The sequence below is a fragment of the Ambystoma mexicanum genome, chromosome 11 (genome assembly GCF_040938575.1).
Source record: "Ambystoma mexicanum isolate Mex_15411 chromosome 11, UKY_AmexF1_1, whole genome shotgun sequence".
Classification (NCBI taxonomy): Eukaryota; Metazoa; Chordata; class Amphibia; order Caudata; family Ambystomatidae; genus Ambystoma; species Ambystoma mexicanum.
In genome coordinates this window covers 1,438,625,261-1,438,648,796 of record NC_090934.1, presented here as the reverse complement: position 1 = coordinate 1,438,648,796, position 23,536 = coordinate 1,438,625,261, and the positions used below count along the sequence as shown (strand labels likewise).

General features: G+C 48.1%; 1 protein-coding gene across 4 annotated transcripts in view; it reads left to right on the top strand.

Annotated features, from left to right (window-relative positions):
* The window catches only part of CHD2 (chromodomain helicase DNA binding protein 2), a 1,289,637-nt gene that overhangs the window by 1,159,064 nt on the left and 107,037 nt on the right, over window positions 1–23,536 (top strand). For all 4 annotated transcript variants that reach the window (XM_069625070.1, XM_069625072.1, XM_069625071.1 and 1 more), the window contains one exon: window positions 14,727–14,826. In XM_069625070.1, coding sequence (XP_069481171.1) covers window positions 14,727–14,826 — 100 coding nt within the window. The remainder of the gene's footprint in view (window positions 1–14,726; window positions 14,827–23,536) is intronic.

Below are 23,536 nucleotides of genomic sequence, written 5' to 3'. Positions count from 1 at the left end.
AAGGACGAATACGAGACACTCAAGTCCCTTGGCCAGTTAACCAATAAACCCCCTAACCAGAGAGGGAATAGTAATTTTCGTCGCCCACACGGCCAAAATTCCCAGAGAGGATCTAACTATTCCCAGGGGCAGGGTACACAGTGGAACAACAACAGCCAACAGTCTACCCAGGGTTACGGCAGGGGGTAATAGGAGAGGACGTGGTAAAGGCAGAGGCAGCCCCAGTAAAGGAGGCGGCACGCCTCCACCAAAGCCGTGACTCTCAGTTCAGGGTCCCGTCTCACGCAACCTCAGTAAGGGGACGCATTTCCAACTTCATCCAGGCTTGGGAAGGGATCACATCAGACAGATGTGTGCTGTCAACAGTATCCACAGGGTGCTGTATAGAACTACTGCAGCGTCCCCGGAAACATCCTCCACGACAAAGAGTACACTCTTTAGAACATCAGAAGATTCTCCTCGAGGAGATCTCCATTCTGCTAGCAAAGGACGCGGTAGAACTCGTCCCGGGACACCAGGTAAACAAGGGTATTTATTCAACTTACTTCCTTGTGCCAAAAAAAGATTTGACAATGCCCCCAGTATTGGATTTACAGCCTGCCAACAAGTATGTCAAGCCCCAAAAGTTTCGTATGACTACGCTACAAGAGGGGACAACATTAAGTTGCCATTCATGCACTACCGATGCATGTCTGACGGGGTGGGGAACTCACCATCTCCACCACACAGCTCAGGGTCTCTGGTCTCCCTCAGTCGCCAAGAACCACATCAACCTGCTAGAGCTTCTGGCAGTATTCAGAGCGCTTCAAGCGTTCGAGCCCCACCTACTAAACCTGTCAGTGCAAATCCGGACGGACAGCACAACAGCCATGTTCTACCTGAACAAGCAAGGAGGGACTCGTTCGCCAAATCTGTCCAAGCTTGCCCAGAAAATCTGGATATGGGCACTCAGACAGAACATCTTCCTGTCATCACAACATGTTCCAGGGGAGCTCAATTCCCTAGCGGATACTCTGAGCAGAGACTCCCTCCCAGAGGAACACGAATGGGTTCTACACAGAGAGGTTGCCACAAGAGAAAACAGACAATGCCCAGGATTTGCATCCAGGTTCCCCCAACCAGACTCCCAGGGGAACGTCCTGTGGATGAACTGGTCAGGGATGTTTGCAAACGCTTTTCCACCAACTCCTCTCATCAGGAAGGTGGTCAACAAGATGAACAGAGAGTCGATGACGCTCGTCCTAGTTGCTCCCATGTGGGCAAGACAACTGTGGTTCCCACACCTACGCAGGATGGTGGTGTGCGAGCCCATCAAACTTCCAGCCTGGTACAACCTACTGTCCCAGCACCAAGGTCAAACAGTGCATCAACAACCCAACTCAATGAACCTGGCAGCATGGCTCCTGAGGTCATAGAGTTTGGACATCTCAAATTGCCACAGAGGTGTATGGACATCCTAAAGGAATCTAGGAAACCAAACACAAGGCACTGTTACTTTGACAAGTGGAAGGGATTTGTTATCTGGTGCCAGAATAGACAAATTATCCCAGTTGATTGCACTCCTTCCACTATTGTTACATACATGCTCCACCTTCTAGATGCAGGATTGGTTTTTAACTCACTGAAAGTACACCTGGCAGCCCTGTCGGCATACACCACTTCCCATAACAAGGTCTCGTGGTGGAAAGTACCAGTACTTAAAGCCTTCATGGAAGGAGTAAAGAGACTTCACCCTCCTATTTCAAACCCACCACCAGGGTGGGACCTTAATGTGGTGCTATCTAAGCTTATGGGCCCCCCTTTCGAGCCCATGCATAAAAGTAGTCTCAAACACCTGACTTATAAAACGGCCTTCTTAGTAGCTATTACTTCTATAAGAACGGTCAGTGAAATTCAGGCTCTGTCAGTGCAGGATCCCTTCTTTACTGTCCATAAAGAAAAACTGGTTTTACGCACACACCCTAGGTTCTCACCTAAGTTTATATCTAAATTCCACGTAAACCAGTCCATCGAGCTTCCGGCTTTCTTCCAGGACCCTCTAAGCTCGGCTGAGGTGAAACTACACACCCTAGATGTGCGTAGGGCGGTCCTCTACTATGTAAATAAAACCAGACCGCTAAGGAAAACAGATCAGCTGTTTGTCTCCGTAGCTACAGGCATAGAGGGGGATCGCGTCTCTAAAGGTGCCATCTCGAAGTGGATTATTAACTGTATCCAGCTGTGTTACTCACTCTCTGAAAAGACTCTGCCTTTCACACCAAGAGCCCACTCTACTAGAGGCATTGGGGCCACTCTGGCTTCCATTGCAAATGTACCCCTTGACACCATTTGCAAAGCAGCTACTTGGAGCTCTATTCACACTTTTACTCACCATTACTGCATTGACACCCATTCCAAGGCAGATACACAAGTGGGACAAGCGGTTCTAAGACACTTAATTGCTCATGACCCTTCTCACATCCCACCTCCTTCTTCAGGTACTGCTTGCTAATCTATGCACAGCATGTGATCTAAGCAGATTCCACAAGTCTCAGAAGGGATACATTACTCACCGTAATCGTATTTCTGATGCTTGTATCTGCTTAGATTCACATGCGACCCACCCTTCCTCCCCTCTGAGAGAAGGCGCATGGTTGCTTGTAGTCTTACCTTTCTATCTATCTGCTTGGATTATCTGTACTCACGCTACTCCTCATGCTACCTCATGTCAGACAAAATACAATCTGAGGATCCTAGACGCATGAGGGATCTTGGGTACAGTGGACGTCACACTAGGGATAGTATTACTGGCACGCCCTGTGTCGACGCCCATTTTCGAGTTTCGAAAAACAAACTGTAATACTCTGCAGCTTCCACTAGATGTCGGCCTATGCACAGCATGTGAATCTAAGCAGATACAAGCATCAGAAATACGATTACGGTGAGTAATGTATCCCATATATATATATATATATATATATATATATTTTCCATTATTTTTATGTATCTCTGTATGCAAGTGTTTCTTAGAGACATATGTATGCTACAAGATCTACAACCCTCTCTCCCTCCTAAAATAATCCTGACTGCTCTGCCATAGCTACCTCTACATAGAGTAGTGCAGACGAATACTAGAAGTTGGAGCTCTGTATTGCCAAGTAGAGAGCCTTATAAAGTCCTTTGGGTGGGCTTTAGAAAAAAACAACCTAACAACGTGTTACTGGGTCTTCCCCTGTGCAGCATCAGTCCTTTTTGCTCTGCATTACTCAGACAATCTTCTTCTCACTATTGCATTCATATTCCTCTTCATATTGATTTAAGGTTTCTACACCACAGTAACAAACATTAAGTTGTCATTCATGTCCTCTGTGGATAGATGTCGTTGGTGGTAGGTTGTAGGTGAGTAACTTAGGGAGTTTCTCTATGAAACAGGAGTCCTCGTCCCCAAGGGGAAGTCTCTTCTGGAGAGGTCCTGCTTGCTTCTACCCACTGGGGAGGGTATCGTCTAGCCGGCTCGCCTCCTAGACTCGCAGGAAAAGGCTTCCCCCCCTGGGGAGAAGTGACTGAATCCCCCGATCCATCGCTACCCTTTCCCTTTGTGCGCTAGCTTCCCCTTGTTCAGACATGGGAAATCGGCTGAGGATGTGCGGATTTCCTTGCTCTTGCTGCTACCAGTGTTCCACAGTGAAAAAGAATGGCTGAAGGTCTAGGAACCACCTCATAATTCGGGCATTCCTGTCTTTTCTCAAGCTCATCCATGTGAAGGGAGAGTGGCCGGTGACCAGCCCAAACTTTTTTCCTGTGAGGTAATATTTCAGATGGGTTACTGCCCAATTGATGGCTAGGGCCTCCAGCTCTACGTTGGTGTATTTTTGTTCCCTTCCCTCTGAAAGAGTTTTCTACTTGTGCAGAGTACGGGATGTTCTATGACATCGTACTCCTGCGATAATACTGCTCCAAGACCTGTCTTGGACACATCATTCTGTAAAAATAAATTCTCGGCTGAAGCCTGCAGCTGTTGGGACTGGTTCATTACACAAGATGTTCTTTAGACCATAAAAACTGCTTTGATCTTATACCTACATCAATTCCTGGGGTTGTGCATTCTTAAGCATGTCAGTGAGTCTTGCTGCTGTGGAGGAATAGCTTTGTATAAATCTCTGAAAGTATCCTGTTAGCCCTATGTTATCTATTTTCATAAAGCGTGCATACGCTGAGGGCATCTTGGCACTGGGGAATACAATAGGGGCAGGGGGCAGCCTAAAAAATAGGTTTTTAAGGCACAACGAAAAGCCAGATGGTCTTTCTTGGCTTGAAGGGTGAATGGAATTGAATTCCATAGCTTAGCTGCCACAATTGAAAAAGAGCGGCCGCCCACATTCGCCAAACAATAGCGAGACACAAGAAGAAGGCAGGCATCTTGAGAGCAGAGCGGTCGTGTCAGCAGGTAGGTACGAAATGTGTCCTGCAAATACTCTGTCCCTTGGTCATAAAAACGCACAAAGCTTTCTCTTGGTTTTGGGTGGAGCCGTTTGTTGCACAGCTTACATCTTTTCATTTTAAGGCTGTAGCAACCTGTTCCCCCACAAAGAAACCCAAGGACTTGACAGCGGATTGGGCGATGTGGCCTTTGTTTGGACGTTTTCATATAGATAGAATAGGTTATCTGCACAGGTTTTACTATAGATCATTATATAAAGTTGGGCCCCACAAAAATGGGAAATGGGTCATAAAACTTGATACATTAGGCGTTGGAAGGTGCCTTGCTGCTTCTCTCTTCCTCTATGCCGGCTCAGTGCTGTGAACAGGTCTGTAGTCTCGGCATTGTTGTAGGACTCAGCAGTCCACCGACTCTCGGTCATGCTTCCACCTAGTGCTCAGTAACTTTTCTAAGGTTTCTTTCCGTCGGCTCTTCTCGCTTCAGGCTTTTTGCGTGTCGCCTTTACTCACTAGCTTTCTTCCACGCATGGAAGCTGTATGTCCCTGTCTGGCTCTGCTCTCATTGCATAGCTGATTCGAAGCTCCCGGGCTTCTCCCTCCCAGAGGATTTCTCCTCCTTTTATGACATGTTGCTGCGTTTTCTCCGGCGGAGCGGCAAAGTCCTTTTTCTCTGTTGTGAGTACTGTGCATTACTCAGTCAATCCTCTTCTCAATATTGTATTCTGAGAGGGTTCGGAAAGAGGACTCTAAAACCTGGAGAGATTGAGACCCTTTTTCCCACTTTCATGTATTTTAATGTGATTTCAGTGCTTTGTGTTTCTTTTGGAGATGGAGCCAAAAAACTCCATAGGCCTCATCTTTTACATTGTGTCACACAGTACCTTCAGTGCAGTGGCCCAGGGAAGTCTTTTATATTTCCCACAGGTTTAAATACCTTCTCTGGGATAAACTACTGTTTCCCAGAGCAGTAAAGTGAAATTGACTTTACTTGCACTTAAAACTTTCTAGACCCAGCACACACTATCTTACAATAGGGTGCTGGAGGGGTACATAGTATCCCCTTTGTCTAGCTTCTCATGTAACAATTTTATGCTACCCTTTTCTCACTGAATGGCTGGTGGCAGTAGTTTTTCCTACCATTGGGTGTTTTTACCGCGGGCTGCAATTGCAGCCTTGGTAAAGCACCCATGGATGCCCATTTTGTCAAAATGTCCCTGGTCTTCTTTTTGCGCCATTTCTTTGTGGAAAGGCCCTTCTTGAGATTTACTCTGCGCCAAACCAGATTTGATCCCACTGTTCGCTTTGCCTTTGGCGGGATTCACGAGTGAAGCCCACCTCTGGCTCCAGGGTCTCTGGGGTGGGCAGGAAGTGAGGGAGGTGCCCGAAACACTCTGTGCTTAGTCTCCTAGGAGACCCAAATGCACTCTGTGGTGATTTACCGGCTGACTGTCCGGCAAGGACAGCCACCCTGCTGGGTTGACTGACAGCTGGGCTGGAATGAATGGGAGAGAAGTGAATAAAAGGCAAGGCAATTGGTTTGGAAGGCAGAGTCGACCACTGGATGAAGTAACCGAATAAGAACTTGAAGAGGAGTCCTGCTGCAACTCCTGGACCGTTGGTTTGCCGAGTGAATCCCTGCTGCTGTGCTGAAACTCCAAATTCGTATCGACAGAGAAGCCTCTGCAGGGACGACTTCTCCCCTTGAGTTGGTGGGACCAATCAACTCCAAAGTAAGCCACCTGGACATATGTCTCAGAGCTGGTTGAATTTCCACAGAGTGCTGCTGGAAACTGAATAGCCAGGAAGAGGAACACCAGATTGTGTGCATTGCTTTTAAGTTGACCAAGAGCTCCAGGAAGATCCACTGGACTCCCAGGAAGCAGGACTGACCGGACCTGAGCCCTCTCAACAGAGTGTGGGACCCCAGAAGCGAGGAAAGTCCATCTCGACAGCCAGAAACCGCGATGTTGCTATTTGCGTTAGTCCAGAGGAGCCGCCACACCGAAGTGGCACTTGTTGGAAAAATTGCTGGTTGTGAGCGGTGACCGTCCCATTGCAGAGCAAGAGTCCCCAGAAGTTCTCCCTCTTGTCCCCACGACTGAGGCTCAGGAACAGCAAGATCTGCAGACCTGCACAGGAACAGGTGTCATCTGCTGCACTTTCTCATCATACAAAGGTACTGTAAAGTCTGAGAGAACCTACCTCTCATTGTAGAGTTGCTTGCATCTTCTACATCTCACAAGTCTAAACAGCTTGTAGCCCTACATTTGATTCTTCTTTTCTTCAAAGACTTCTAAGACATCGTGCAAAGACTTTTCTACCAGAAGTGCTTCATTCTATATAAGACATTTGCCCATTGACTTTGGCCTAGCCTATTATACTGAATGACTCTGCTTAGTGGATCCACAAGTATTAACCTGCTTAATAATATTTGTGGTCTCTTGTTGTTCTAATAACCTTTTCCTTTTACCAACTTGTAAAAGTATTCTAAATGCCAACAGTAAGATATTAATGTCCCAAGCAACCTAGCTATTGAAGTCACCTGAAGGTGTAGGTTGTGTCTGTAGGTGTCATGATGCCTGCCCCCGGAAGACCAGACCAGGCCCAGCAGCCCCGGAATCAGGCATCATGCCACTTGGAGCATTACCAAAAGCCCCAGTTAGGGGCTGTTTGGGTGCAGTCCTGGCGCCTATGGCGCCAGGCTCATAAAGATAGTCAGTCCTGGCGCCAGGCTCATTATTGATAACTTACCTGAAGCAGACCATGCTGCATACTCACCTGAGGCAGACCATGCTGCATGAAGACTCAAGCCAAATGAGGCTTAGGAGAGACTATTTTACTGAAGGGACTATTTTGTTACTTGGGTGGGGCTGTGGAAAAAAACTTACCTGGATCTTCTTCCAAGGCTATTTAAACCACGCCCGGACAGCCACACGTGCTTCGCGTTATTCTGCTTGCTGCAGCGTAACGCTTACCGTGTTTTCAGCAGCTCCAGTCTTCAGCCACGCCCGCTTCAGTCCTGGGACTCCTGAAACAAGAAGAAAAGAAGGATAAAGATTAGAACAGGAGTTTTAACTTTAATCCTTACCTGAATTCTGATCCATTTCGCCACGGAGCTGAAAGACAGAAGTCTTTGAAGCATCGCTTCGCATTCCTACGGCGCCGCGCTGAACTCACCAGCTTGGCGGTACTTCAGCATTCCATCACGCTCTCTCCATCTCGCGGCCGCCCTCCGACACCTAAGGAGACAAAGAGAGCAAGGGGACTCTCTAAGGCTATACAAGCTACCCCCAAGGACTTACCTGATTTACCACGGTACTCACCTCATCTCGGGTCGGCGCAGTCAACTCTGCTTCATCGCCGTACCCCGGCCCCTAAGGGGAAAACCACAATAGACTTACCTGAATCTTACCAATTGCCATTTGGTAATCTTCGAGTGGATTAATCAGCAACCTGCAAGGAATCGGACAGAGTGAAGATCAGACATTTGAACTCCTATGAACAATTGCACTTTAGAGTCAATACTGGAACTCACCAATTCCTCTACGCCAGTGAAGTAACTGGTCATCAACGCGCCCCTGCGGTCGACGCAGGATGGTGAGCTCATCCTTCCGAACCATCATGTGAGACTAAGGAGGGGACATCAAGAGTGATCTGTGGGAAGACAACGGGAGTGGGGACGGTGGGTTGACACTCAATTCCACGGGTGGTTAATTCCTCTTCTCCTTTGCAGAAGACTATTCCTGCGAGCCAGACAAACTAGGCTGAGCGGGCCACTCCAGTCAGTCATCTCGGCGCTACACGTCACGCTGGTGGAAACAACAGCGGCCCAGTTTCGGTCGACGCCCCCGTGGGAACCAGGTGAGCGTAACAGAACGCAAAGCCTACCCACAAATACCCACCTGGGCGTCATGGAGACCTCGGAAACTGATCAGTTGGCCCAATTATTAGGGGAATTAAGGGCCGAAGTGCATTCCGCCCGCCAAGAAACCAGTGCCCTCAGGAGGGAACTGATCGTGTCAAAAGAACAAACTGATGAGTTGGCCAGACAACTATTACAGAGCCAGGCTGGACAAACACCTCTACCAGGACTTGGGGCAAGTCCAGCTCCTGTACCATCCTGGAGCCGTTCCTTTGGCTCCGCCTGAACGCTTTGCAGGAGACCCAAAAGGGTTTGCAACATTCATGAATCAATCCCGCTTGCACTTTTTATGTAGACCTGGAGCTTTCCCAAACGATCAGGCCAAGGTAGCCTGTATACTGTCATATCTCAGCGGCAGTGCGACGGATTGGTCCATTCCACTAGTTAACCAGGATGACCCGATTCTTCGAGATTTCCAAGGTTTTCGAACAAGCATGGAAAGACTATTCGCCCGACACTCCCGAGGACAGGCTTTGGACAACAAACTTTTATCCCTACGTCAAGGTAACCAGGATCTTTTATCTTACATTGCAACTTTCAATAGATTAGTAGTGGAAACCGAATGGCCTGAAGCCAAGCGAATCACATTATTCCATCGAGGACTTCGGGGAGAACTCAAAGATGTTTTGGCCCAAATCGTGAACTCGCCTCAAGACTGCGCTGAATATATAGATCTAGCGGTCCAGCTCGATCACAGACTTCAAACCAGGAAGGCTGACCGAACCAAGTTTGAGAACAGGGTGTTGGTTAAACCCACGTAAGCTCCAAGGGAGTAGATGTCTCAGAACCTATGCAAATCGGGGGGGTTAAAGGACCCTTAACCCAGAAGGAAAGAGATGGAAGACGGCAACTGCAATTATGTTTATATTGCGGAACTACTGGTCATTTTCTTCGGAACTGCCCTGTAAAACCACCCAAGAAAGTTATAGGACGAAAACCATGTGAAATCTGACTCGGGAAACGACCACGCCCGGCAAGCGTAGAGGTCCGCTTGCCGAGCTTAAAGAAGGACACTCTGACCTTGCATTTCACCATACCCATGGTCCTTGTAGATCCAGATCAGCCATCACGCATGCACGCGGTAAAGGCGTACGTAAACAGTGGAGCCATAGGAAATTACTTGGACTGGGAATTGGCTAGCAGGATGAATCTATCTCTCACCCGCAAGACCATGGCCGATGTTGTCACCACTGTAGATGGAACGGAAATTGCCTCTGGACCCGTAACTCATTCCACTGCAGAGATGACATTGCTGAGTCAAGATGGGCATCAAGAGGCTATGTGTTTGACTTAATCAAGGCCCCACAGTTTCAGCTGATACTGGGGATACCTTGGTTGGAAAAACATAATCCCTGTATTGATTGGCGAGAGAAGAGACTAACCTTCCCAGAATGTGCTCACACCTGCTACCCAAGGAAAACTCAAAACTCAGTCCTGGCCCCAGTAATTCCAGTAGCCATACAATTACCTGTTGAATACCAAGACTTTCAGGATGTCTTCCAAAAGGAACAGGCAAACACCTTACCACCTCACAGATCGTGTGATTGTCAAATAGATCTTTTACCTGGAGCACAACCACCTTGCAGCAGAATCTATGCCCTTACGGAACCCGAAAATCTCCATTTGCGCCAGTACCTAGACCAGTACCTTGCTAATGGCTTCATTCGCCCGTCCAAGTCCCCTGCATCTTCAGCTTTGTTCTTCGTACCGAAAAAGGAAGGCAACCTTAGAACATGTATAGACTACCGCGCACTGAATCAGATAACCATCAAGAATCGATACCCACTGCCTTTGATCCCAGAACTACTAGACCAGGTGAAGGACGCTTGTATATACACGAAACTAGACCTTCGGGGGGCATATCATCTGGTACGTGTCAAAGAGGGTGACGAATGGAAGACTGCTTTTCGCACCAAGTACGGACTATTTGAGTACCAGGTGATGCCCTTCGGACTATGCAATGCACCAGCAGCCTTCCAGTTCTTCATGAACGATGTCCTCCGAGAGCTTATCGACGTTTGTGTGGTCGTGTACATCGACAACATCTTAGTATACTCTTTATCAGAATCTGAGCATGTAAAACACGTCCGAGCAGTCCTAGAGAAGTTACGCCAGCATAAATTATATGCTAAACTGGAAAAGTGCATCTTCCACACTACGGAAGTGGAATTCCTTGGATTTATTCTGACCCCGAGAGGAATCCGGATGGATACACGAAAAGTGGATGCCATTCTTAATTGGCATTCGCCAAGTTCAATCAAAGGAGTTCAAAGCATGCTTGGCTTTGCCAATTTCTACCGCAGGTTTATCCCAGACTTCTCGCACATTGTACATCCCATTACGACTCTATTGCGAAAAAACAAACGCTTTGTGTGGACAGAGGAAGCCGAGAACGCCTTCCAAGAGTTAAAAGCTAAATTCACATCTGCTCCCATATTAAGACACCCGCGCCCGAGCTTCCCTACATAGTGGAAACAGATGCATCCAGTTCAGCCATGGCAGCAGTTCTTTCCCAAAAAGATCCCGAAACTAACCAGCTTCACCCAGTGGCGTTTTGGTCAAGAACATTTTCAGCCCCCGAATTAAACTATGCCATAACCGACAAGGAGCTGCTGGCCATCAAGTCCGCCTTCAAGGCTTGGCGGCACTATCTACTGGGTGCCAGACATACCATCACGGTCATCACCGATCACCGCAACTTACAATACCTAAAGACAGCCAAAGCCCAATCTTCGCGCCAACTCCGTTGGGCATTGTTCTTCGCCGAGTTTGATTTTGTAATAACCTATCGACCAGGTTGTAAGAATGGTAAAGCAGACGCCTTGTCCCGGATTGGAATGGGAGAAGCAGAAATAACTTTAGAACCCGTACCCATAATTCCGGAACAGAGATTCCTTGGCCTGACATCCATACAGACACTGGAGGACATTCAAAACAAGATCCACCAACTCTTTGATTCCGTTGCCCTACAGGACTGGGCAAAGAAAGGTCCAGAGTACTCTGTCATCGATGATTTACCTTATTACCAAGGCCGGCTATTTTTACCGCAAAAAGAACTACAGGAACTTGTCATTTCCCATTACCATGACACCTTAATAGAAGGGCATCCGGGTATTGCAAAAACCGAACCTAAAATTAGGAAGCAATTTTGGTGGCCCACCTGGCGAAAGGATGTCAAGTCATTTGTCATGTCTTGTGGCATTTGCGCACAAAATAAAGGGCAAAAGAAAAAACCTGCTGGATTATTGCAAACATTAGACATACCACCTACCCCTTGGCATACCTTGTCATTAGACTTTATCACGGATTTACCCCCGTACCAAGGTTACAATACCATTCTAGTTATTGTAGATCTTTTTTCTAAAATGGCCCACTTCATTCCTTTAAAAGGGATACCTTCAGCTTCAATCCTGGCCAAGGAATTCCTTGAAAATGTTGTCCGCCTGCATGGCTTTCCTTCAGTGTTAATTTCAGATCGGGGCAGTCAATTCATTTCACATTTTTGGAGGAAATGCTGCCAACTGGCAAAAATTGATGTTAGGCTTTCGACCAGTCACCACCCTCAGACCGACGGTCAAACGGAGAGGACCAACCAGACTCTTGAACAGTACCTCCGTTGTATGCTACATCAGTCTGAGGGGAATTGAAAAGACATTCTGTGGATCGCAGAGTATGCGTACAATAATTCTGTACACTCAGGAACTGCACAAAGTCCTTTTTTTACCATTTATGGGCACCATCCTCGAACCTCGGATTTGGACTCACCCCAGCATTTAGAGATGCCCGCAGTGGACCATCTCCACGCTGTTATTACACAAGCCTTTAAAGAAGCAACCATCCATTTGCAAAAGGCTAAGGAAAAATACAAAAAGGATGCGGATCAGCACAGAAGTGAAGCTCCTCAATACCAAATAGGGGACCAAGTATGGTTAGCCACTAAGCACTTACCACTCAAGGGGACTCGGACCTTTAACGCCAGGTATTTGGGACCTTTTTCTGTCAAGGCAATTATTAACCCAGTGGCCGTCAAGTTGGACCTACCTGCTCATATACGAATCCATCCCGTCTTCCACGTGTCTCTTTTGAAGCCAGTGCAACCAGGAACTAGGCTAACCACTCCACCGGAACCTATCCTCATAGACGGGGAGCCCGAGTTCGAAGTCAAGAATATTTTGGACTCAAAAAGAGTGAGATCAAAACTCTTTTACCTAATTGACTGGAAAGGTTATGGTCCGCAGGAAAGGTCTTGGGAACCTAGTGACCACGTGCATGCACCTCGTTTAGTGAAGAGGTTCCATCGGGAATTTCCAGACAAACCACAGCCAAGGGGGAGAACGACTTTAGGAGGGGCCTTGAGGGGGAGTGCTGTCATGATGCCTGCCCCCAGAAGACCAGACCAGGCCCAGCAGCCCCGGAAGCAGGCATCATGCCACTTGGAGCATGCCCAAAAGCCCCAGTTAGGGGCTGTTTGGGTGCAGTCCTGGCACCTATGGCGCCAGGCTCATAAAGATAAAGTCAGTCCTGGCGCCAGGCTCATTATTAATAACTTACCTGAAGCAGACCATGCTGCATACTCACCTGAGGCAGACCATGCTGCATGAAGACTCAAGCCAAATGAGGCTTAGGAGGGACTATTTTACTGAAGGGACTATTTTGTTACTTAGGTGGGGCTGTGGAAGAATACTTACCTGGATCTTCTTCCAAGGCTATTTAAACCACGCCCGGACAGCCACACGTGCTTCGCGTTATTCTGCTTGCTGCAGCGTAACGCTCACCGTGTTTTCAGCAGCTCCAGTCTTCAGCCACGCCCGCTTCAGTCCTGGGACTCCTGAAACAAGAAGAAAAGAAGGATAAAGGTTAGAACAGGAGTTTTAACTTTAATCCTTACCTGAATTCTGATCCATTTCGCCACGGAGCTGAAAGACAGAAGTCTTTGAAGCATCGCTTCGCATTCCTACGGCGCCGCGCTGAACTCACCAGCTTGGCGGTACTTCAGCATTCCATCGTGCTCTCTCCATCTCGCGGCCGCCCTCCGACACCTAAGGAGACAAAGACAGCAAGGTGAGCAAGGGGACTCTCTAAGGCTATACAAGCTACCCCCAAGGACTTACCTGATTTACCACGGGGGTACTCACCTCATCTCGGGTCGGCGCAGTCAACTCCGCTTCATCGCCGTACCCCGGGTCCAAAGGGGAAAACCACAATAGACTTACCTGAATCTTACCAATTGCCATTTGGAAATCTTCGAGTGGATTAATCGACAACCTGCAAGGAATCGGACAGAGTGAAGATCAGACGTTTGAACTCTTATGAACAATTGGACTTTAGAGTCAATACTGGAACTCACCAATTCCTCTACGCCAGTGAAGTAACTGGTCATCAACGCGCCCCTGCAGTCGACGCAGGATGGAGAGCTCATCCTTCCAAACCATCAGGTGAGACTAAGGAGGGGACATCAAGAGTGATCTGTGGGAAGACAACGGGAGTGGGGAAGGTGGGTTGACACTCAATTCCACGGGTGGTTAATTCCTCTTCTCCTTTGCAGAAGAATATTCCTGCGAGCCAGACAAACTAGGCTGAGCGGGCCAGTCCAGTCAGTCATCTCGGCGCTACACGTCACGCTGGTGGAAACAACAGCGGCCCAGTTCCGGTCGACGCCCCCGTGGGAACCAGGTGAGCGTAACAGAAGGCCATCCCAAAAGGGTCTTTACTGATTTAGAAATTAAGAGTGTTCAGTATTGAAGTATATTTGTTTGTTACTGTTATATTGCTCCCTTCCGAAGAAGGCTTATTCTAACTGACTGATAAATTAATAATTGTTTATTCAAGAAACCTTGTGTGTGAGTTTATTTGAATACTTGTCACTGTGATTCTCTGTGCAACTCCCCTACAGCTCACATTGACCCCTCTTGAGATAAGCCTGGCTGCTCAACACTCTACCAAAACTGTGTAGTACAAGCTTATTCCAAAGGTTGAGTTTCCTATACTTGTAGTCAGAGTTGTTTGTAGTGTTCCCAGATGGTACTGCATACAAACTTTGCCTAACAGCCTCAAATAAAACTAAGGACATTTCCGAATCTTCCTTAACCCTAGTGCACATTTCGCAACACAAACCTCTAAATGAGCATAGGGAATGTGTAAAATGTTAATCATGCATTATCTCAGGTAATAAATCTAATAAATATCACCCAGTGTTTAACTTTGAGACATTTATGATACATAAATCTATGAATAAAATGTTTCATTGAAGTGTACATGTTCTCACTAGTAATAACTTCAAAAAATGTTGTAGAGGAACTATTGTTTATAAAAGGATTGCCTTCTCAAAGGAAGAAAGGAAAACTGTGTTTGTTGCCTGCTAAATTTCTGTTATCTCTTTTTTCAGAAACCTGTGGATTTTTGTTTCCAAGTTCACTGAATTTGATGCCAGGAAATTACACAAACTGTATAAAATGGCCCATAAGAAAAGGTCCCAGGAAGAGGAGGTAAATGTCATTTCCTCATTATCATTCGCAATGACAACTCTTATCTTTGTCTTGGCAGACAAATAGCTTTACTATGACGGCTCCAAGTCACTGGATTACGTTATGAAGGTCCTCTCCTCTGGTGAGGGTTTAGGACCACCAACCGGTAGGAATCGTTTCCCTTGGGTTATTGTTGACGTTCACCATGGAAGCTTGCAGAGCAGTCACATCTTCACTCAGGAAGGTTGAGGGGTATTCTACAGAGCATACTAGTGAAAATATACTTTTTATGTAAAGTTATGCATGAAAGAAATTTTGGATGATAAATCTCATGTTTACCCCTTTTGACTGACTTTGTTGGTACCCTTGCATTTTTGATATCTTTTGGTCTCCTGGTCTCTTTTCCATTTTGTGAGACTTTGTCCATATTCTTACTGGAGGCTGAAACTCATTGACCTGTTACTGCTTTGGTAGCCACTTGCTCCTTGAACATGCATAAAATCTTTACATAATGTTTTCAAACCCCTGTAACCTGTCTTATTTTTTGTTTCGTAGTGGGAACAGTCATACAGGCTGTTTTGCCTATTAGCTCTGACTCGGAGCTCACAAAGGCCACTTTTTTGTAATGGAATCCAGTTTGGGCAGGAAGAAGATTTGCTTGATAGCACAATCAATATTCCTTTGTATGTTCCCGCGAAACAAGTTTGAGTTTGGCCTTTCCTGATTGGAAGGCCGCCAAATGTTTGAAAGGTGCATGTGATAGTGTGATCTCCGAGGAGGTCACATTTAAGACATCCTTGGGGACAGGTTCTGGGACTCTGGTTGCCGGGGACACTCAGAATCATTGTTAAGATTTCCCCAAAGGTGGCAGAAGAAGAATCTCACAGACAAGCTCTACTTTTCTGTTAAGGTGGTTTTTCCTAAATAACCCTGTTTTGAGATGCAAACCTATCATGGTGAATAGCAAAGACTCTGATGTCTAGCCAAACCCAGTCAAGGTAGAGTAGCGGAACAGGAAGGCTTCGATTCAGGAGGGGCCTGTGAATGGTTTAGGTCTGCTATGAGAGTGCTTATATAATTCCAGTTAGACAAAAGATATACAACAAAGTACAATTATTTTGTAGGCCTTTAGATGTAATGTAACAATTATACTTTCAGGTATTATCACACAACTATCATATACATATTTTCATTTGAATTAAAGTAATTCATTTTGACCGATGAAATTTTAATTCAGGTGTGTAATACTATTTGTTTTAATGATGTTTTAAAAAAATGTATATCTTGTAGATACATGTGTATAATGTGAATGAGATGTTCAATAGCTCTTTTAACTACAGGTGTGGTGGTTGCAACCGTGGGTGGAAATGGGCTGCCTGTGCCTGATTGGCTTTGCAGGTCTGCCTGTAGCTCTTCGGCATGATGACGCTCCTTGGGGCATCTTGTCGGAGGACTGTGTGCCTGTTAGGAAGAGATGAGAATGCTGGTATTATTCTGGGTGTCTTGTCTGCGGGTCTGCATAACAATCATGCCACATTGTGTGTGTGCTGCCCTTGTCATGAGGATTCTCTGGTCTGTTGGCTTTGATGTGTGCATCTACATGTGGGTGGTGGGAGTGCACATTGCATGTTGGCATGCCAGGGTGGCCTGTTGTGTGTGCAGTGGGCCTACAATTCATGTCCTATGCTCCCTTGGCACACGTTTGGGACTGTACATATTGGCAACAGTGCTTTTGTATGGCTGCTTCTACCCGCTTACCCTTGGATGTGTCTTTGATCAGGCCATTTGCTTTGTCTGACATGTGTTGGACTCTCCGCCAGGGTATGCATGTATTTGGACACAGGATTAGCATTTACATAGGGGGTTTTGTACTTGCCACCTTCATCTTGGGTCCTGCTCCTGCTTCTTCCATCCCAACCCCTGGATAGAGCTGCCCCTTTGCTCCCAGGGCATGAGGGTGAGGGGTGCCACTGTCCTTGCCCCTCCTGTGGGTGGCAAGGATTTTGCACACCACTAGACGCAGATCGCCCCAGCGCTTGTGGCCGTCCCTAATTGTGCAGGGGACAGTCCCAATGGCTGTCACGCTGTCCAGAACCTCCCGCCATATGGCAGTCTTTCGCTTTTGACTGCTTTTGCAGTGTCCAGCCCCAAACAGCTCATCAGCGTACTTCACAACTCTGTCCGCCAGTGCTGTAAGTTCTGCCTCAGGGAACGTTTGTTTCCTGGAGCAGACGTCAGGGACATGTGCCTTTGTTGCCTGTGACATGTTTTGCACCTGTGGATTGTGTCTTTCAAGATGACCGCCGGTGAGCTTCCCATTCTGTGGGTGACGCTATTCTCCAGGATGGGGTCAGGCATGGATTCAAATGTTCATGAATATTCCCCGTCGTCCGGCCAGGAATCCTCGGTAAAAGAAAAAACAGTTTCACTTTCACTTACAAACTGTATTTCTCCTCTAAACCAATCGCTGAGCTCTGGGTCATACTGCCCACATCCAATGACTGCTCTCTCCCTAAACCCCTCCTCTGGCAGCCATCTTCAGATTTTTACCTACCGCACGTTCAAGTGTTGGGAGTCCTCGTGTTTTGTTCTTTGAGCTGATCTATTGTTTTTCGCGCTTTTTCAGTAAAAAGTTAGATTTTTTTCAAACAATTCATGTGGGCTCTTTCTCTACATCGGCTGAAAAGTGGGGATCAGTTTGGCAGTGAATTTCAACGCCCATCAAGGGCAAGAATTGTTGAAGTTTCATCGAAGAGTCCAGAAGGTCATCGGCCCTACTCCGCACTCTGAACCATGTCGGAGGAGAAAGCTCCCTTTTCAAGCTCTGCTCCAGCTGCGGACTGAGGATTGTGTTTGTAGAGAACAAACACTTCCAGTGCCTCTACTGTCCCCATCCGGATCACAGGGAAGCAGATTGCGAAATCTGGCTCAGATACTCCAAATGAACCATGAAGGATCGTCACAGTAGGCTTGCGGCATGGCTCAGTGCGAAGGCCTCTGCCCCGTGCGGGAAACGGGGGCATGTCTCACCTAGGACTGGCCAGTCTGAAGAGCGTGCTTCTAAGTCCTTTGAGGGCACTCCATCCGTGGGCGCCCAAGACAAGGCCCAGCACTGCAAGTCCGTTTCTGTCGGGGGTGCCACGCAAGCGGGTCCCGCGACGGGCAGGGCACACTCATCTTCACCATCTGCTTCCATCTCCAGCCATCACTCCAGCTCCTCCTTGAAGAGGAAATCGGCAAAGCTGCAGGAAAAGCCTGAGAAGACGAAGGCGCAGGAAAAGACAACCAATCTTCCCCAGAAGGCCCAGGCGGCCCAGGGGAAGTTGTTGTCGACGATCCAGTTGGTGGCGGCCTGGTTCTCGAAGGCCAAGGGAGCTGACCCAGGCAAGGTAGCCCCAGCAGTTCCTAGAGTAACCATGCCCCCGAGACGGAAGGCATCGGCCAAGCCAGTGGAGAGGACACTGGAGAAGAGGATGCCATCTCTGAGCCCGAACCAGCCTCCACGGGATGCAAAAAAAGAAGGGGCGGCAGAAGGCCTCAACCGTACTCCAGGGCACAAATATTTCTTCCTAAGACTAGGAGGACTAGGCATCTGTCCACACGATCTAGGAGGACTTGGAAGATGACGACAGCAAAAATCCTGATGGGGACGACGATGGAGGTGGTGATGACGGACCTGGTGATGGCACGGGACCCAGTAGGCCTATCGCCTGACCCCACCGAGGGATGTATTGCTGGACATTCTTTTCGACCCTGCACACCCTGGTGTTGGAGATTCCGAAACGGATGCCGACGACACCGCTGGCCCCTGACCAACCTCCAGCGAAAAAGAGGAAGTGGCACCCTACACTGCTGCATCAACCTCCACACGTGCCCCCCCCCCCCCCCAGAGACACAGGGACGGACACGACGACATGGGCAAGGCAGGCGGTTCGCCGCAGTCAAGGGACTCTCCTCCAGAGAAGCTGGGGTTGTTAAATGTATTGGTCGCCAGAACGTCGAAACTCTTCCAACTGACAATGGAGGAGACCAGGATGAAAGGTTTCCTATATCAACGACGCAAGGCCACCAGGAAGACCATCTTGGCGGTGCCGTTCCACTGCCCCGGCCAAGAGGGATCGGCTGGAGAAGAAATACCAGGTGCCTGAGTCTGCACCAAAGTGCCTACGTTCACAACCTTCCCCGGACTCAGTGGTTTCGGCGGCAGCAAGGAAGAAGTCGTCTAACCCCTCGTCTTCATCCTCCGTCCCTCTGGATAGCGAGGGGAAGAAGTTGGATGCTATGGGAAGAAAAGTAATCTACTCGGCGCCATTAACAGTCAAGGCAGTCAATGCCCTTGCTATTCTGGCCAGATACAACAGGGAGCTGTGTTTATAAAATGGCGCCACTATTGAAGTTCCTACCCGACAAGCCTGTCCAAAGCACTCCCTGCCCTCCAGAAGGGGAAAGTGGCATCGAACCATGCCATCAAGGTGGCCCTGGACATCGCAGACACAGGGTTCTGGCTGATGTCTGGTTGTTCCTGGGGGCCAGGCTCAACGCGTTCTCCCTGGCGGCCCCCTCGGAAGAGAGGATAGCGGCCATGCTGCGCAAGGTGCAACTGCTGTTGGCACTGAAGACCGCCACAGTGTGGACCATCAAGTCACTACTCAGCATGATATCATCGTGCATTTACCGGATCCGTCTCTGCAGGTTTCTGATACGACCCCTTCAGAAATTCCTGGATGCTCAGTGGATGCAGGTGTCTGGAAGCTTTGCAGATGAGATTTCTCTCGACGAGGAGTTCCGTCGAGTGATAAGGTGGTGGGGAGTGCGCTCCAACATTGCTGGGGGAACAGGTTTCCAGAGCCCCATACCAGGAGACGGTCACCACGGACACTTCCCATGTGGGCTGGGTAGCCCACACTGATGTCTCCACGCCAGAGGCGTGTGGCTGCCGGAGGAGAGGGATCGCCACATTAATGTCCTAGAGCTGCGGGCAGTGTTCTGGGCCCTCAAGTAGTTTCTCCCGTCCCTCAAGGGCAAAGTGGTGAGGGTCTTCACATACAATACCACCATGTTGTTCTGCATCAAGGAGCAGGGGGCCCCACATCCCCAGTGATCTCCAGGGAGGCGCAGGATTTGTGGCAAGGAGTTCATCAAAGGACTGTTTTGATCACTCTCGCATGTGAAGCCTGCCCCGGCGTGGGAACTCAACATGGTACTGACGAGGCTCATGAGGGCCCCCTTCGAGCCTATTCATCAGGCCCCTCTCAGGTTCCTCTAATAAAAAAGGCTTTCCTCGTGGCCATCGCCTCTGCCAGGAGGGTAGGTGAGATTCAGGCCCTTTCCTGCAAACAGCCTTATCAGACTTTTCATGACAAAAGTGTGGTGCTGCGGGCACACCCCTCCTTCATGCCAAAGGTTCAGTCGGAATTCCACCTCAACAAGTCTTTGGTGTTGCCTGTGGTCTTTCCGAAACCTTTGTCGCCGACTGAAAGGACTTTGCACTTGCTGGATATTGGCACGTGCTCTTAAGTTCTAATTGTGTAGTATTAATGTATCTATCTGCACTGGGTGCACACAGTGTTAGTAGTAGAATACAATGATGGCATCCAGAATGTTATGGGACCTGAGGGTTCCAAGAGCTACAGTTGATAACACAGGATTTGAGAACCTTACTGAAAGGATGTCATCTATGTAGCTCCCTGCCTTTCTAACCAACTAGCCTTCTAACTAAGAAATCAACTTACTCCTTTTATATATACAAGTCTCCTGTGCCTTACCTGAATCTTGATGACTTCTTACCATCCTCCTACACTACAATGTGGCACGCACAAAGAGTTTTCGGAAGATGTCTCAACTAGTTGTGAACTTTGGTCCTGTGAACCATGGGAATGCTTTGTCGGAGGCTTCCAGCTCCAGGTGGCTCTCTGGCTGTATCACACACTGTCACCGGTTGGCAAACCGACCACTGCCCGGCCATCCGAGAGCCCATTCCACCAGAGCGATCACTGCGACGACCGCGTTCCTGTCTGGTGTGCCCCTGCTGGACATCTGCAAGTTTCTACTGCGTTGACAGGGATTCCAGGGAGGAGTCCAGGGTCGGCCAAGCAGTACTGCGCAATGTGTTCACTTGAGGTGAGTCTGTTCCAGAGGCAAGAGTGGCTTGGCTTCTGTTGAGCCTTGCCACTTCTCGTGGTTGTGTAATGTTGTACTGCTATGTATTATTTATTCATGAGCATGTGAATCCATGCCAGACCCCATGCTGGAGAAGAAACAAGTTACCTACCTGTAACTATTGTTCTCCAGCATGGGTCTGGCATGGATTCACATGCAAACCCTCCCGCCAGCCCCTCTGCGGCTCTTCTTGGTCATACTGCCAATTTACGTGCATACCAAATCTGAAGATGGCTGCCAGAGGAGGGGCTTAGGGAGAGGGCAGTCATTGGGTGGGGGCAGTATGACCCAGAGCTCAGTGTTAGGCAAAGTCTGTATGCAGTACCCTTTGGGAACACTGCAACAACTTATTAGAACATACAATATACCCTACCTACTCTTAAACAGGCAAATACTTTCAGATCCTCCAATAAGAGTCATTCAGTGAAAAAGGCTAAGCCAAAGTCAATAGGCAAAAGTCTATATGAGCTGAAGCACTTCTTTGCAGGTAAGTAGAAAAAGACTTTGCACAATGTTTTAGAAGTCTTTGAAGAAAGAAGAATCAAATGGCCCACAAGCTGTTAGACTTGTGAATGGTAGAAGATGCAAGCAACTGTACAACAAGAGGTAAGTTCTCTTATACTCTACAGTACCTTTGTTTTGAAGAGAAAGTGCAGCAGATGACTTCTGTGCCTGTGCAGCTCTGCAGATCTCACTGTTCCTGGGCCTCAGTCGTGGGGACAAGAGGGAGGATGTCTGGGAAATCCTGTGCTGCAATGGGACAGCCACCGCTCGCAACCGGCAAACTTTTAAACAAGTGGCACTTCGGTGTTTTCAGCTCCTCACGACTACCGCAAATACACTGCAGTTTCTGGCTGTCGAGATGGACTTTCCTTGCTTCTGGGCTCCAGCACTCTGTTGAGGTGGTTCAGGCTCGGTCAGTCCTGCTTCCTGGGAGTCCGGAGGATCTTCCTGGAGCTCTTGCCCAACTTAAAAGCAACGCACACAATCTGGTGTTCCTCTCACTGGCTATTCGGTTTCCAGCAGCAACTCTGTGGAAAGTCAGCCAGCTCCGAGAAGGATGTCCAGGTGGCTTACTTTGGAGTTGATTGGTCCCACCAACTCAAGGGGAGAAGTCGTCCTTGCAGGGGCTTCTCTGTCGATACAAATTTGGAGATTCAGCACAGCAGCAGGGCTTAACCGGGCAAACCAACGGTCCAGGAGTTGCAGCAGGCGTCCTCTTCAAGTTCTTCTTCGGTTCCTTCGTCCAGTGGTCGACTCTGCCTTCCAAGCCAAAAGCCTCGCCTTTTATTCAGTTCTCTCCCACTTATTCCAGCCTAGCTGTCAGTCACCGAGCAGGGTGGCTGTCCTTACCGGACAGTCAGCCGGCCGATCACTACAGAGTTCATTTGGGTCTCCTAGGAGACTAAGTACAGGGAGTTTCGGGCACCTCCTTAACTTCCTGCCCACCCCAGACACCCTGGAGCCAGAGGCGGGCTTCACTTGTGAATCCCGCCAAAGGCAAAGCGAACAATGGGACCAAACCTGGTTTGGCGTGCAGAGTAAATCTCAAGAAGGACCTTTCCACAAAGAAATGGCGAAAAAAGAAGACTGGGGCCATTTTGACAAAAATGGCACCCTTGGGTGCTTTACTGTAGCTGCGAACGCAGCCCGCGGTAAATGCACACCACGGTAGTTAAAACAAAACCACAGCCACCAGCCATTCAGTGAGGAAAGGGTAACTTAAAAATGTTTCATGACAAGCTAGAGAAAGGGGATACTAGGTAACCCCTCCAGCACCCTATTGTAAGATAGTGTATGCTGGGTCTAGAAAGTTACAAATGAAAGTAAAGTCATTTTCACTTTACTGCTCTTGGAAACAGTAGTTTATCCCAGAGGAGTTATTTAAACCTTTGGAAATCTGAAAGACTTCCCTGTGCCACTGCACTGAAGGTGCTATGTGACACAATGTAAAAGGGGATGCCTATGAAGTTTGTCAGACTCCACAACCAAAAGATACAGTGTTAAAAAATCACATTAAAATACACGAGAGAGTGGGAAAACGGGTCTCACTCTCTCCAGGTTAAAAAAATCAAGTCCTCATAATCCAGCAAAGTCGCTGCGGGTTTCTAAGTTAGAGGCAATTGCCACATTTCTCAGAATTCTCCCTAACACTCAGTGATTGGTTTAGAGGAGAAATACAGTTTGTAAGTGAAATGAGAAAGTTTTTTCTTTTACCGAGGATTCACGGCCTGACGACGGGGAATATTTATGAGCATGTGAATCCATGCCAGACCCATGCTGGAGAACAATAGTTACAGGTAAGTAACTTGTTCCTTTCCGGCGCTGGTAATCCCGGCAGCTTGGGTGCCATCATCAGTGTTACCTGCACATATCTGCCGGTAATACCGGCAGATTTCTGTGGACGTCGGTAATACTGTGATGACAATATTACTGTTTCCAGAAGGGGGTGTGCGTGCTCCCGAGGACTTGTAATGCGCTGGTATTTCCAGGGGTCGCGCTGCCAGAAACTGTAATACTGGTGCAACGGTAGAACCAGCATTTTAACACAAAACTTGTAATGACCCCCATA